Source organism: Pseudonaja textilis, chromosome 1, assembly GCF_049901715.1.
Source record: "Pseudonaja textilis isolate UNSWEBS1 chromosome 1, rPseTex1.2, whole genome shotgun sequence".
NCBI lineage: Eukaryota > Metazoa > Chordata > Lepidosauria > Squamata > Elapidae > Pseudonaja > Pseudonaja textilis.
Genome location: NC_141990.1, coordinates 116,634,903 through 116,651,600, shown reverse-complemented (window position 1 = coordinate 116,651,600; position 16,698 = coordinate 116,634,903). Strand labels below are relative to the sequence as shown.

Here is a 16,698-nt window from a genome sequence, read left to right as displayed (position 1 = left end):
TGATCGAACAGAATGGAGTTAATACAGTATATGAATGGAAATAAAATGAGAGATTCAGTTAGGAATGAAACAGTTAAAATCATTTCTTAAATTATGAACTGATGTCATCTAGATTGATGTAGATGCACATGGAGGTAGGAATTCAGAAGCTGATAATGGAATGTTTTGCTCCAATGAATAATGATAAGAATTGAGTTTTTAGAAAACAAATGTGCAACATTCTAAATTAATGCAGTCCAGAGGAAAACATTATTCTACTGGGTGACAAGAACGGATGGATAGGAATAAAATGAGAGAGCAAAAAAAAAAAAGTGTTTTGGCCTTTGTGAGGCAAAAAATGAATGAGAAGGGTAATTGGTATGAATCTGTTTAGAAAAAGTTTTTGCTTCTTTGGCATAGCTTAGAGTAAATACAATTATATGTGTAGCATCAGCATAATATTTTACTTGTTTCTAATGTTTCTGATGATAGTCTACAACAGATGCATTGCTAACATTCATTTGAGAACAGTGTCAGGAAGCTTCATATAAATGTCCAGAGAAAGAAGCAACTCTGCAGGTGTCTTTTTTGAAGCCATGAAGAGAGTAGAACAATATGCCATTGAAGTCTTAGGCGATTCTTTTTTTTAATTTCCTCCCTTTACCTGTGTGCAGCCTACATATATTTTTCCAAACTTCACTTATTTCTGTTATTGTTGGGTCAGTAAAGGAAAGCATGTTGAATACCACAGGATTGAAAATAAAGTTGAAACAAGGTACAATTGTTCAGCATTATCATGAACACTTTGTTAGGAAATTCTAAATGAACGCAAGACCCTTGCAATGCATTGACAATGACATCAGCTGAAATATGTGGCAATAAAACTGGCTCCAGGAGAAGAATAATCAATGTCTATTTATCTACATGGTGCTAACTTTGTCAAGAATGAGATGCAGGGGTGGGAATTCTACCAGTTCACACCTATTCACTAGAACTGGTTGTTAACATTCTGAGCAGTTCGGAGAACCAGTTGTTAGAAGAAATTACTGGCCTAATCCTGTAAGGAAGGCAAGAAGGAAACGTTCTGGTGTTGCTTACAGAAACTGCCTCTCTGTTAACCCTTATTACATTCTTGGCAGGACTAGACTTGCTGTCTAAGGAACTTCTCTGGAGATTTTTCCCCCCCTTTGCTGATACTTTGCTTGTGTGGCATGATCATTCAAAGTTACAATGGCACTGAAAAAAGTGACTTATGACCATTTTTCACATTTATGACTGTTGCAGCATCCCCACAGTTATGAGAGGCCAGGCAAGGAGATGCATGCCTCAATGTAAGTGATATTGAGTTGGCCACATCCAGCCAATAACATGACCACCAAGCCATGTCCACCCAGTCACATGACCACCAAGCCACCCCCACCACCTAAGCCACACGAACAGAACTGGTTGTTAAAAATTTTGAATCCCACCCCTGATGAGATGGTAGTAGAAAGAGAGCATAATAGCTGATTATCAAGCAAATATTGAATTTGTGGGAAAAGAACACAGGTTTTGATAAACTTATTCCACATCTGAATCCATCTTTGGTCAGTAAAACTTAGCATATAAAACTTGTTTGGTACATCTCATAAACTGATTTTATTGAATTTGGTCACTTTAAATTCATAACAACCCTCTCAATCTGTAACAAGAGGACATCAGGCATAAAATGTGCATCAGCACTATAAATGGTCGCAGAAGGGAAGGGATCACTTGTGAACATGTATTGGATTCGAAATCTTGAGAAGTGTCATACTGAGAAACAGGTTAAGAGTTTTGTTAATGATAGTATCACAGAACCCTACATAAATAACCAACAGATTTAAAAACACACTTCTTCAGCAATGAATTTGATCCTAATTCAGCTAAGAACAGATACAATATAGAATAAATTACAGAAATTTTCCAGGAATATTGAATAATCAAATCATAAGACTGCAAATTCCAAATGAGATGCTGAATGCAAGATGTCAAAATAATTCTTTCATTGGGCTGAAGTATGTGCATGAGTTGTTTGTCTTTCATCAATGGCACAAATGATAATGATAATTTGATAGCCACAGATAATTAAAAAAAGAATACAGCAAATCCAGATTCTCAATAACTAAGATCTTCAGAATATTCTTAATTGGTTTAATTTTTTCATCAAGATGTCCTAATATAAAGAACCTGTTCAAGTACATGCTTTTGTATAGTTCAGTTATCTTTTAGGGAATTTCTTAAAATTCCCATTAGTCTATCAACAATTTTTCAAGATTTGCCATATAACATCAATATCCATGTAATCAATGCTAAGAAGACTCCAGGATAAAGTCCATCACCTTGGAGGCACTTGAATGTCCGATGAAAATGTACAGAATCTGTGACAATCAAAATGATTTGTCAAACAGTGAGATTTGGGTATGAATTCTACTTACCCTTTAATGATATCTAATTTAGAACAATTCATGCATCTTTAACAGCATACAAAACCTTGACCTCAAATCTACATTTTCATATTCACATGATTTATCTAATTTCCTAAGTGCATTGCCATATGAATGTATAGGTACATTAGGTGCTTGCATTGCATGATGAATTTAAACCACTAGATTGAATATAAGCTACTTAATTTGTGCATGGGGTGAAATATTTATTCAAGCAACTCCTGTTTGTGAAAAGAACAGAGTGTAGCCTTTTGAATAGCATGTTTTTTTAAAATTTGTCCAGCTTGATAATAATTTCATTGTGTGTAAAAATGCCCAATCTGTATTCATTTTCTGAGGCTGGGAAGCCTCAATATCAGAGTGAGCTACACTCTGCTGGGGGTTTGGGAGATCCTCTAGCTAAAATTCTGCAAAGTTCAGGGAACCCCCAAATCCTGGCTGGCCCCACCCACTCCTGGATGGCCACACTCACTCCTCCCCTTCCAGGAGTCCCCACGCGGCCCGTTTTGGATGTAGATAAGTACAGGGTGTGCGCAGAGGCTCAGGGAGGGCGAAAAATGAGCCTCCCAGAAGTTTGAGAAGGCAGGAAACGGGCCCGTTTCCTGCTTCCAGAGAGCCTCCAGAGCCCGGGGAGGCTATTTTGCAGGAGGCCAGAGGCCAACTAGACCATGCCCACCATGGCTACGCCCACCCAGCAGCTGGGCAGAGAATCCATTACTAAAGTTTTTGAAGCCCACCCCTGGCTAATGTGATATAAGTTCCAACTTCACTGCCAATTTTTGGAGTTCTTTCTTAGAAAGATTTTCATTACCAATTCCAAAGGAAGCAATAACTTAAAACATTTTCTTACATAACAGTTTTAAACATGGTAATTTCCCAAGTCTCCATTTTGTCTCTCCCCAGGCATTCTTATTCCTATGTTTACTGGGAATTGTAGTGCTACACTGGAGGTAGTATAAAAAGGATGCTTCTTTAAATAAAGAATAGGCTGTGAACGAGGAAAAATGCATATAAGAGGATGATTGCTGCAAAAAGAAAATGATGAGAGAAAGATGCTATAAATGTGAAGGGAGTGAAAGAATTAGCTGCAAAAATGTAGTCAGAGCAAGAGATAGCTAAGATTAAAAGAAAGAATATGCAGAACCATTTTAATGCTAATAATATATTGTTTTGGAAATAGGTAAAAGAGCTAACGAAAGATCTTACAGCAGAATAAATAGCACTAAAACTGAAAGTGATGAAAGGATTTCAGATGAAATTGAGATGCAGGAATAGCTTTAAGGAGTGTCTTGGAGCTTTATATAGGAATGATAGTAATATGTCAAGGAGTGGAATTGAAATGACTACTATAAATGTTAATGTCTAAAAAGATTGATGAAAAGATTTCTGATCATTGTGAGAATGTTGAAAAATTGTATGTCTGCAGATTCTATAATTGGAAAATTATTAAAATATTGATGTGGATTGTTGGTGGTGTGATTGTGCAGATTGTTTAAAGTGTGAAGTTTGCATCCATGCCTGATGATTGAAATAATGCTGTTATTTCCTATTATAAAGGGAAAAGTAGAAATATTGAATGAAATGTTGTATAATTTTTATGTGTACCTTGGAAGATGGTAGGCAGAGTCATGAATGGAAGGTTGCAACAGATTACAAGGAGTTAAACATAGGAGGTTCAGTATGGCATTATGCAGCCCAAGGAGTCCGCAAGTCAGATTTTTGCTTTTTTTTTAAGCAGGTCATGGAGAAATTTTGTGAAATAAGAAAGAAACAATATTTTATTTCTTTCCAAAAGAAGTAAGATAAAATGAATAGGCTTGAATTATGCAGTGTTTTGTATAAACATGAAGTTGAAGTCTGATTATTTATTTGATTTTTTTCTTTTTTTCTTTGAAAAGAAACCCCAAGTACTTCAACATTGACAAGGGAATAAATAGCAATGTGTAATTTCCCCTTTATTGTTTAATGTACTTATGCACAGATTGTTAAGGGATTATCCTGTCAATTGAGGGATGTTTGTACATGGGCTGCAGTTGGTAGAGAATCTGGATGATAAATGGCAAATATGAGGTAATTCTGTGATGCAATGATGGGTATGGATCTAAAAATTAATACAGTTGTGTTCGGCAGGGAGACCCTTCTAATAATAATATGTTATAAATAAATGGTGAAAACAGAGTAAATAATGAATTCGTTTAGTAGAAATAGGAATAGATGGACAAATGTCAAATTGCAAATGCTAGTTGAAAGGTAATGTGTACTATTTGGGTCTATTGCAAGGATAAACTGTTGAAAGAGGTGGCTGCATATAAGAGCGTGCTTTTATTTATTTCTTAGAGTTATACCTTGCCTTTCATTTTGGAATGTCATCCCTAGCACTTCCTTTTTTGATTACCCTCCCACCACTTCAACAGTCTTGGGAGGAAGGCTGGATGACTGGTTCACACCCACCCACCAAGCTTTTATGGTTAAGGATTGTCGGGGAATTGTGCAGCCAGTGTCCAAATGAAGAAACGGTGACACATACTTGTGCAGCCGGTGTCCAAATGAAGAAGAGGAGGTGGAGGAGGAGGAGGAAGAGGAAGAGGAAGAGGAAGAAGAAGAAGAAGAAGAAGAAGAAGAAGAAGAAGAAGAAGAAGAAGAAGAAGAAGAAGAAGAAGAAGAAGAACTTTATTGTCATTGTACAAGTACAACGAAACTGTGGATGCACCCCAGCAACTGTTCACAATACAATAAAACCAGAGCACTTAAAGATGAAGATAAAAAAAATAGAGTACCCGCATCTCCATTTGTGATTAGAGAGTACAATATCTATGAATATACACAAAATATACATCCAACACTGACTATGACGCTTTGTCGAGTGTAATACACAAGAGATGGATTGTACTGTAATAAGTTATACATCTGAATGAGGTATTGTGATTTCACATCTTTTCACATCTTAATAAGGTAGTGACTTTGTATTTATTTGCGGTTCAGATGGCCCAGGGAAAGAAACTATTTGTTAGTCTAGTGGTGTGGGATTTTATTGACCTAAAGCACCATCCAGACGGCAGCAGGTCAAAAAGATAATTGCCAGGGTGTGAGGGGTCTTCTATGATGGCCTTGATTCTGCTTTGGCAGCGGGACCTGGCTAAGTCTTCCAGGGAGGGCAGAGGGCAATCAATGATCTTTTGAGTTGTGTTTATCACCCTCTGTACAGTTTTCCTGTCCCCAGCTGAAGAGCCTGCATACCACACACCCAGACAGTATGTCAAGAGTGCTCTCCACAGAGGCTTTATAGAAATCCAGCAACAGCTTCTTATCCAGATTGTTTTTCCTGAGAACCTGCAGGAAGTGCAGCCGCTGCTGAGCCTTTTTCACTATGGCCTTGGTGTTAGGGGACCAGGAGATAACAGCTGAAATATGGATGCCAAGGAATCTGATCATAGGGACAGTTTCCATTCGTTCTCCGTTGATGATGAGCGGGGCATGGGTCCTGTCCATGTTTCTTGAAGTCCATAATCAGTTCTTTGGTTTTATGGACATTCAGTGACAGTTTGTTCTGTGAACACCAGACAGACAGGTTCTCTACTTTTGCCCTATGTGCCATCTCATCCTCTCAGGAGATGAGACCAATCACAGTCGTGTTATCCGCAAACTTTATGATGGTGTTTGTTGTGTGGCTTGGTGAGCAGTCAAAGGTGTACAAGGCATACAGCAGGGGGCTCAAGACACAATCCTGGGGGGAACCAGTACTGAGTGTAATAGTGGAAGAAAGGTGGGGGCCAAGTCTAGCAGACTGTGGTCTGTTTGTCAAAAAGTTCTTAATCTGGGAGCACGTGGGGGTGGGGACCTGCAGATTATACAGTTTGGTTACTAGTATATCTGGGATGATAGTGTTAAACGCAGAAGAAACATTGACACAAACTTTTAATTTTATACAAATAAATATAAAATATATTTTACATCTATATATACATCAAACATCAAACAAGATAGTTAAGCAAGCAGGAGGTCATGAGGTAAATCATCAGGTAAATCACAGGACACAGAAGAAAATGATGGGAAAAAGGGAAAAAACCCTTTCACATCCACAGCAACCAATCATAGCACAGATTGCCTCATGCAGGAGTCAGCACTTTTCAACCAATCAACCACAACTGTGATTTGGCTCAGTGCACAACCTCACTGCTCCAGCTAGTAAATATAAATACCTTAACAAGGACAAATGTCTTATTTGGGCTTCCCTGCTTCTACTCCCAACACCTCGACCTACCCACCATAATGGACCTTAATATAAGCTTCACTTCCTAAAATTATCCATGAGTAACGGGTACCTTGGGCTAGACCTACTTTTTACAAATTCTTCCTACAATTACAATATGAGGAGGGATTGATCTTGTAAAAGTCAAAGTCGCCTTTTCTAGTGGTGTTAGCAAAAAAGGCACTTACTGCAGAGGAGGAAAAAAGTACCCCCCAATACTATTTTTTTATATCTTAGCATTATAAGAATAGTTATTAGTTACTCATTAATGTAATGCTCTTGTCACCAAAAAAATGAATGTGTTTTGGTGGATTTAGGAGTACAGTATTAAAATACTTGATTGCCCTTAGCAATAAACAAGAATAGTCTCTTATGAAGAAAAAAAAACAGCAAAACATGAATCTTTCATTAGTGGTTCACTTGATATATAAATGTGTTAAGATGTAAAAATAATACTGAATAACAGTTCCTACTGGCTTGAAAACAGCTTCCTGGTTGAACAGGTGTCTGAGATCTTTTGGAGAAAATAGTGGGAAGCTTGTGTATTCAGCTTCCTGTACGATAGCTGTCAAAAATTACTGACTCATAAGCAGCCAGTTGTTCTTTTTTAGTTCCCAAGATTTTGAAGTCTAAATTTTTCATTAGATGTTTATTTTGCAGTTTTTGAGGTGTATAAAGCATAGAGCACCAGTTAACTTAAAAAAAACCCATAAAATGCTTACATATTATATTTTGGTTGTTATGCTTGTAGGATTTGGAGAGTTCTGCTTGTTCCAAAATCCTGTATGCAAAGAGGGGAGGGATAAAATGTAGAGAAATGGTAAGAAAGCAGGGAGGAAGCCCTATGAATGCCCGCCTTTTGGGTGATCTTGTGTTGAAACCAAGAAAGCTAAAATTCAAGGTAGCCATGATCATGTGTATACTGCATTTGGAGGTCTAGTTCATTTTTTTGTTCTTTTCCCAAGCTCAGAATCTTTTATGATAACAGAACAGAATCCCAAGTTGGTTTCATAATATGAGAGAGAGACAAAGAGAAATACAAGGCTGTCGCAAGATCCTTCTACTCTACTTGTATTTTTAGCCACGTTTCATAAAGATTTTTCATATAAAATTAGGTATGATTTGTGTGAATGGTGGCTTCTTGGGTAAACTGGGTTGATTAGTCCAATACATTGGTTAAGACATGCTTTGTAAGCCAGAGCAATTGCATTTCCATAATACCCTAAACCAAAATCAAACCCAGTTATGTTTAACATGATGCATGAAAAAGGCTAAGAACAGCACAGCACCTGTAGGTTCATTCCAGATCAATTCCCAAAGGCAGGGATTGCTTAAAAAAACCCAGAACTGTACACAGATCTCATAAAAAGTTCATGCAACCGTTTATTTCATTTTCATTCTTCTTTTCCTTCAAAAGCATTCAGTGGGAATGCACCAGGGTTCTCTTTCCTATTTTATCCTTAGAACTTGATGCAGTAGCCTCTGCTCATTCAGTGAGCTCCACCATTCAAGTGTGTATATTTGCTGGATTTGAGTTAGCATCATTCTGTTAAAGCAGTTGTGTTTTGATGGTTTTGTGAAGAAGAATAAAAAAAGAGTTTTCTGAAATAGTTTCTTTTACATAGAAGTGTGTGAAACACACATTTCTTCATGCTTTTAAATCAATAGAGGTTTTTTTTCTGGTGAAATGAACTGTTTCAGTGTTTATATAATTAGGATAATTTCTAGATGAAAACTGAGTTCATATAATAAAGCTTATTGAAATGTATATGATGTTAAATTGGAAATAAAAAAATGCATTTTCTGTTGTGTATGTGAGTCTAAAAATAAAGTTCTAAATCTTGAGGTCTGCTTGTAAAACTAGAGTTTCTTGGTCAAGAGTCAAATGCTGAATAATTTATTGTGAATAGAAGCTGGATACTAGTCACTTTCAAAACACTGACCACTTAAAGTTAGTGCAGGTTTTATAACACATTAATTGATTCCTATCTGTACAGCCAATAGTTTATTTCTGGTATAAGAAGGGTTTTACATCATAAAATTATTACAATATTTCAAAAGTAAAGGCACCGTTTTGGAAGAAATGATAGTCTCTGGAGCCATCTGCTGGGCATAGTTAGAATGGAAGGTAATGAATATATTAGATATACGCCTAACTTCTTTGCTATCCTAACTAATGTTAATGGAATTGTCTCCATTCCAGAAGGCACCTCTCTGATTTATGTCTTGAAAGAGTTTTTTCACTGTCATGTAAATATGAACACAACAATTATGTTTTTTTTATTTGAATTGAAAGGACAAAAAAAAGGTTGAAAAGAAAATGCAAGTCAGCACCTTTGTATTTTCACAAAAAAAAATCATGCTTAGATTTAATCCTCATGCTTAAATGGAACTGGACATGGTTGAATTTTTGATATTTTCTTACTCTAGATTCTCTGAGAATATATGTAGGGCAGAAAAAAAGGAGTTAAGCTATTTTACAAAATCTCTTCATGCTACTCTCAAATCCATAAGTATGCATTGCATTTTTGATTGCTTAAATAGCTTCCTTAACATAATATAAAAGTGAAGCAGATAGTTCCATACATTCCATTTATAGTTATTAAATTTGTTTTTAAGACAAATTTGGCACTTGAATAATAGTTACATTTGGCACACACAACTGTCTCAGAGCAAATCATTTAATGAGTGAGTTTGCCTCGATACCCTTGCAATAAGAGTTTTGCTTTCTTTACAGAAGATTACATCAACAATTTGAAAGTTACAAAGAGCAAGTACGAAAAATAGGTGAGGAATCCCGCCGTTATCAAGGAGAACACAAAGATGATGCACCCACGTGTGGGATCTGTCACAAAACTAAGTTTGCTGATGGTTGTGGCCATTTATGTTCTTACTGCCGGACAAAGTTTTGTGCCAGATGCGGAGGCCGTGTTACCCTACGATCAAACAATGTAAGTTTTATATTGTGTCTAATGAATCATGACTTACTAGTTCAATCTACTTATGCAGACTTCTGCTACTGCATGATTTGCTATCTGCCTCTTTTCTACTCCTCCCCCTCAACCTCTTGTATTCCCTTTTATTTGCCCATGCTCTATGTTTGTTTTTAGAACTCCTCACTCTATATTTTGGGGAGGGGTATGACAGGATGGGAAATCAATTTCTTATTAAATGAATTAGGAATCCTGTTGAGGAAATAAACATGAATGAGGTGTTGTTTCTCTGAACTTGTCGCATTTTATCTTATTTTATTTTATTTTATTTTATTTTATTACACTTCTGCAGCTTCCCATCTTATAGACGTAAGTCTGGGCATCCCATAGCAACAGTGTAAGAAGAAAAAAGAAACAGTAAAAACCCAACATCTCTATAACAGTTCCCAATGCTATAAAGCTCCGTTCCCCAATACTTTAACTATTGGACTTCATTTTCACCTGATTCCAATAATGGGAAAGAAAGACAGCTTTTTAAAATCTTTTGGAAGACTGGTTTCCAGCAGGATCTTGGGGCTGTTGCTTGAGCAACCGTATCTAAAGGAATAGTCCATTGACACTGAAAAATGTAAAAAATGAAAAGTAAAAATAAACCTGAGTGGGGATGGTTAAGGCAAACACCCCCTTTTTGTAAGCTTAAATGTCTCATGCTAAAATTCGCAAAGTAAAAGTTAAACTGTTTTTTTTCCCCATCTGTTGATGGCTATGCTTCCACTTTTCTAAATATTTTGTAGGTTTTGATTCATGCATGCTGGAACCTTTTCTTATTGTTTCACTGCCTTATCATTGTCTATAAACAATTTCTACACCAAATTTCATACATTGTGTCTAATGGGAAAATATTTCCTCCAGTTATTTCTAGGAACCTGTATTTCCTCCTAGATGTAACTTTTTGGTAGAAACAGCCACATACCTCAAGAGCTGCAATTAGAGATGACACAGTGTTTGTGTGTGTAGAGACACCTCTTTTTCATCCACACAGAACCTGCTGTGTGTTTCCTCTTTGGTCAGTTTAATTATAGAACAAGCAAAGAAGAAATACAGGAAGAGAAACAAAAATGTTTATCATATGCTGGTGCTTTCCACCTAACAATGGCAAATGAGCTTGCCTCACTATAATATATTGTAAATTTAGATGCTTTGTATACTTGCTTATAAAGTACAAGTAATACTTTGATTGCGTCATTGTGCAAGATTTTAAAATAGTTTGGCTGGTATTTCATCAGCTACAGATTTGCTCTTAATTATATTTTCTAGGGCTGTTTAACTTAACTTTATAGAATGTCTGGCTCTACTTCAGCGATCTACATACTTACTGATACTACATTTTTTGGTACAACTCTTTTGTAATTCATTGCTTAGCAATCAAAAGCACAAAACCTGATCAAATATTTTTAACAATATCAACCAATGCTTCATATCTGCATATTGATCAATGTTACATATCTCTGTATTTTTAACAGCCAGTGCTGCATATCTACATTTCAATGATACATTTGCATATTTTAACAATATTAGTCAATGCTGCAAATCTGCATATTCAATGGAGACAATTCATTTCATTTAGTCAATAAATATTGAGTCATTGTTTAACATTTCACAGTTAGATTCTGGAGTGAGTTTGCATTTCTGATACAAAAGAAATAAGAATACAAAAAAGGACTACAAAATAGAGAAGTAATTGAAAACAGCAGCAAAAGTGCTCTGGTATTTGAGAATTCAAAAAGACAACCACCTGCCATATAACATCCAAGACTTAACGATTATTAATAAGAAAGGCAAAAAAAAATCTGGATAGTGGACATCACAGAACCCAGAGAAAACAGAATAGAAGAGAAAAACTAGAGAAAATAACAAAATGCAAAGACTTGAAAATGGTAGTAGAAAAACTGTGCCAAAAGAAAATAAAGTTAGCAATAGTATTAGTAATTGTAGTAAGCACCTTGGGTGCAATTCCAAACCAAGTGGCACACTTTTTGAATGCAATTGGCATTGTCAAAATCAGTCAATTGCAAAAGGCAGCTTTACTTAGAATAGTTCAGGGGTGTCAAACTCAGATCATGGTGGTGTCATGTGACGTATCGGGATTTTTTTCTGCTTTGCTAAACCAGGCATGGGCATGGCCAGTGAGTGACACATCTGGCCCACAGGCCGGGAGTTTGACAGCCCTGGAATAGCTTATATCCTTTGATGATACCCCTGAGCACCATCAATTATAAACATCGATATGTGGCTAAAATTGCCAAATCCACTCTAATCATCTGGCTGACTGTGCAGCCACTTCACCATAATATATTCCTGGACCCTTCCAATCAGGAGACAAAGCTCTAGTGATAAAAAGAAACCCTGATTGCATTTGAGTGAACTTTTAATCTTTTCTTTTTTCATCATTAGCCCTGGTGGCACAGTGGTTAGAGTGCAGTATTGCAGGCTACTTCTGCTGACTGCTGGCTGCCTGCAGTTTGGCAGTTTGAATCCCACCAGGCTCGAGGTTGACTCAGCCTTCCATCCTTCTGAGGTGGGTAAAATGAGGACCCAGATTGTTGGGGACAATGTGCTGATTTTGTAAACCACTTAGAGCAGGCTGTAAAGCGCTGTAAAGTGGTGTATAAGTCTTAAGTGCTATTGCTATTAGTTTCTCATTGAACCCATAAAGGTCTCATTAAACCCCATAAAGAATCCCACAGGTCCATGGGAGGTACAGTTTTGAAAACTTTGCTCTAGACATCAATCTAACAATAATTTTAAATTATTTAAATTAATTAAATTAATTTTAAGCTATTTAAATTAAAGGTTTATAACTTTATTTCTATTAAATTATTATGTGGAACAGCTTTTCACACTAATCCAATATGGTGTGAATTACACTGAAACAAACAAATCACGCTAGAATTATCTTTAAACTGTTTGAATGCTGCTTACTCAATACCACTTACGTAGTCACAGTAACACCTTAACTGCTGAGATTAATAGTATATCATGTAGTCTGTTTCTAAGTATACCACAGTGCACCACACACTCTGGATTGTGGGGAAAGAGATTTTATGATGTTTCTGATCAATTTTACATGTTTATAAGAGGTTGAAAATGCAGAGTGAGTACAGCAACATTTTTACTACACTGCTTAAAAAAATAAAGGGAACACAAAAATAAGACATCCTAGATCTGAATGAATGAAATATTCTTATTAAATACTTTGTTCATTACATAGTTGAATGTGCTGACAACAAAATCACACAAAAATTATCAATGGAAATCAAATTTAGCAAACCATGGAGGTCTGGATTTGGAGTTAGACTCAAAATTAAAGTGGAAAAAAATACTACAGGGTGATCCAACTTTGATGTAATGTCCTTAACACAAGTCAAAATGAGGCTCAGTAGTGTGTGTGGCCTCCACGTGCCTGTATGACCTCCCTACAACGCCTGGGCATGCTCCTGATGAGGTGGCGGATTGTCTCCTGAGGGATCTCCTCTCACACCTCGACTAAAGCATCCCCCAACTCCTGGACAGTCTGTGGTGCATTGTGGTGTTGGTGGATGGAGCGAGACATGATGTCCCAGATGTGCTCAATTGGATTCAGATCTGGGGAACGGGCGGGCCAGTCCATTGCATCAATGCCTTCGTCTTGCAGGAACTGCTGACACACTCCAGCCACATGAGGTCTAGCATTGTCTTGCATTAGAGGGAACCCAAGACCAACCACACCAGCATATGGTCTCACAAGGGGTCTCAGGATCTCATCTCAGTACCTAATGGCAGTCAGGCTATCTCTGGCGAGCACATGGAGGGCTGTGCGGCCCCCTAAAGAAATGCCACCCCACACCATTACTGACCCACTGCCAACCGGTCATGCTGGAGGATGTTGCAGGCAGCAGAACGTTCTCCATGGCGTCTCCAGAACCTGTCATGTCTGTCACATGTGCTCAGTGTGAACCTGCTTTCATCTGTGAAGAGCACAGGATGCCAGTGGCGAATTTGCCAATCTTGGTGTTCTCTGGCAAATGCCAAACGTCCTGCACAGTGTTGGGCTATAAGCACAACCCCCACCTGTGGACGTCGGGCCCTCTTACCACCCTCATGGAGTCTGTTTCTGACCATTTGAGCAGCCACATGCATATTTGTGGCCCGCTGGAGGTCATTTTGCAGGGCTCTGGCAGTGCTCCTCCTGTCCCTCCTTGCACAAAGGCGGAGGTAACGGTCCTGATGTTGGGTTGTGCCTTCCTACGGCCTCCTCCATGTCTCCTGATGTACTGGCCTGTCTCCTGGTAGCGCCTCCATGCTCTGGACATTAGGCTGACAGACACAGAAAACCTTCTTGCCACAGCTCGCATTGATGTGCCATCCTGGATGAGCTACACTACCTGAGCCACTTGTGTGGGTTGTAGACTCCGTCTCATGCTACCACGAGAGTGAAAGCACCGCCAGCATTCAAAAGTGACCAAACCATCAGCCAGAAAGCATAGGAACTGAGAAGTGGTCTGTGGTCACCACCTGCAGAACCACTCCTTCATTGGGGATGTCTTGCTAACTGCCTATGCTTTCCACCTGTTGTCTATTCCATTTGTACAACAGCATGTGAAATTGATTGTCAATCAGTGTTGCTACCTAAGTGGACAGTTTGATTTCACAGAAGTGTGATTGACTTGGAGTTACATTGTGTTGTTTAAGTATTCCCTTTATTTTTTTGAGCAGTGTATATTTTGTTTTTTATTATATGTGCTTATTTTTGTTTATAATTTGTTTATTATATTTGCTTTCTCCTTGCTGACCCATTTTGTTGTTAGGTGTATTTTGCACAGGGAAGTTTGCTCATTGGCTATTTAAAGGTACAGTGGCTTAATAAGTACACAGAAGCATGCTACCATTTGAGAAAGTTAGGAATATCCCTAACTATAAACTTTCCTCAGCTTCTCAATATTTTATCTCCTCCTTTCACTCAGTTATGGCAGGTCTGTGATATTAAGCAATTTGGTCAGAAATGGTGTGGCTTGAAGCTAATGAGATAGCTTCTTTATTTGTGTTAGAAGCATCTACAAACTATAGACATGCAGCATTCAACTCTGAAGAAATAAAATAGGCATTAAATAGTTCATAAAAATATAGCTTGTCTAAAAGTATGTTAAATATATAGGATGAAAACAATGACATTCACCCAGTATTGGGCCACGTCAACAGCATTTTCTTTCACCAACATGAAGTATTTCTCCGTGTATATTGAAGGACATCCTTGTTAATACAAAAGAAGAGTGTTTCCTAAGTAAAGAAGGATGGATTTAGAATGTTTTCAACAATTAGAGATTGTCTGCTCCATATTACTATCTTTCTGTGCTGATAAAAAAATATATGGATATGCTCATAAAATGGAGTATTCCTAATAGTGAACATATTAAAGCAAGGACAAATTTTTAGAAGTGGATTTAGGATGCTCTTGATGGTTAACTTTTTAAATCTGTGCCAGAAAAGCATTTCCAAATTACAGCACCATCAAAACATTTATTGCAGTTGCTGACTTTGATATGCTCTTAAACAACTTGACTCTCTTGATCAGCCTTCTGTATCCTGATGCCCATCAAATGAATGGCTGGGATTTGTGTGGAAACTAGTTTGGGAAGAGTGCTATTAATTTTACCAGCTTTTCAAATAGGAAAGCAGAATATCTACCTCAGCCACTATGAATAAAAAACTCCTACCCTGATATCAGGATAGAATACTCAAAATGTTCCTCAGGGCTGCTGCAGAATAATTGGCAACTTACAAATGTTGCACTTAGGGTGGAGATTAATAGACAAATTATACTAATAAGAGCTCTGTGCTGAGTAAGAAATTCAGTTTAGATGTCCCTACCATGCTTAGGCTGTGTCCTCTGCTGGTGTTCCCTAGGCATTTCAAAAACAACATGATATGCTAGGCTCTTAAATCTTAGGCTGTGGTTCCAGAAACATGGTATAACCCAACCTTAAAGTCACTTTGATTCTTGACTGGAATAACTACCAGTTCTTCTTTCTCTATGCCAAATTCTGTTTCAGACTTTCGGTTCTAGACCTTTCCCAGTTTTCAGGAATGATATATGTACATGTAGATTATAATGGAAAAACCCTTAAAAATTGTATTTCACATATGGCATGACTTTTTGAATCTTTGGTAGGCTATTAAAACTGACATGTTTAATCCAGATGTATCAATTCTGCTTGCAACTGTTTTCATTTCTGCTAAAAGGCCTTCAAGGTATTTGTGAGAAAAATACTGTAGATATTTTCTACAGAAAATGTAGAAAATATCCACAGTAGAAGAAACTGTAGATATTTTCATTTAAAATGTATTTCATTTTCAGTAAATTTTGCTTTTATAGAAACAATGGAATTGCTTCATTTATATCTGCCTGTTATCAGCCTATTAATATTTTTCTCCTCTTTTTCCTTCCCTTTTCTTTATATATTTTTTCTTTCTCTGCTTTCCTGGATGCTTTCCCAAAGGAGGACAAAGTGGTTAGAATCCATGCTTCTTCATATATTATAATGTTACTAGATATATTTTGAAACAAGTTATTGTGAAATGCAGAATGGTTATTCAATGAAAAAAACAGACCTCAAGTTACGTGCCAATTCTAAAATCCAGCTATTTAAACAAAGGATATATTCAGAAAATTTAAAAGACATTAAACATCTTTTGAATTGAAACTGACAGTATTATTTATGTGGGGCAGTATTACTTTTGGAAACAAAACCTAATTATGATATTTTGCTGTTTTGCATGGATTGATTCATAAAATGCAGCAATAACTTGTTTTTGAATTGCAACTTTAGTTTTTTTTAATGGTATTGATGTACATATGCATTATATTATGAAATCAAACATGTAGCATCAAATGCATTCACAGTTTCTAATGTTTTAGTCAAAATTATGAAATAATTGCCTCAGAAGCTCTGCCCCTTTTGTGCATGTAATGTATGTAATGTCATGACACACATACAAAAAGAACTGGAGCTAATAGCATGACACTTATTTTGTC

General features: G+C 37.1%; 1 protein-coding gene across 41 annotated transcripts in view; it reads left to right on the top strand.

Annotated features, from left to right (window-relative positions):
- RIMS1 (regulating synaptic membrane exocytosis 1) overlaps positions 1-16,698 on the top strand; it is a 259,181-nt gene that overhangs the window by 100,462 nt on the left and 142,021 nt on the right. For 36 of the 41 annotated variants that reach the window (XM_087915343.1, XM_087915448.1, XM_087915444.1 and 33 more), the window contains 2 exons: positions 9,431-9,644; positions 16,163-16,174. In XM_087915343.1, the coding sequence (XP_087771469.1) occupies positions 9,431-9,644; positions 16,163-16,174 (226 nt within the window). The remainder of the gene's footprint in view (positions 1-9,430; positions 9,645-16,162; positions 16,175-16,698) is intronic. The other 5 variants (XM_087915329.1, XM_087915535.1, XM_087915528.1 and 2 more) reach the window with 1 other exon arrangement.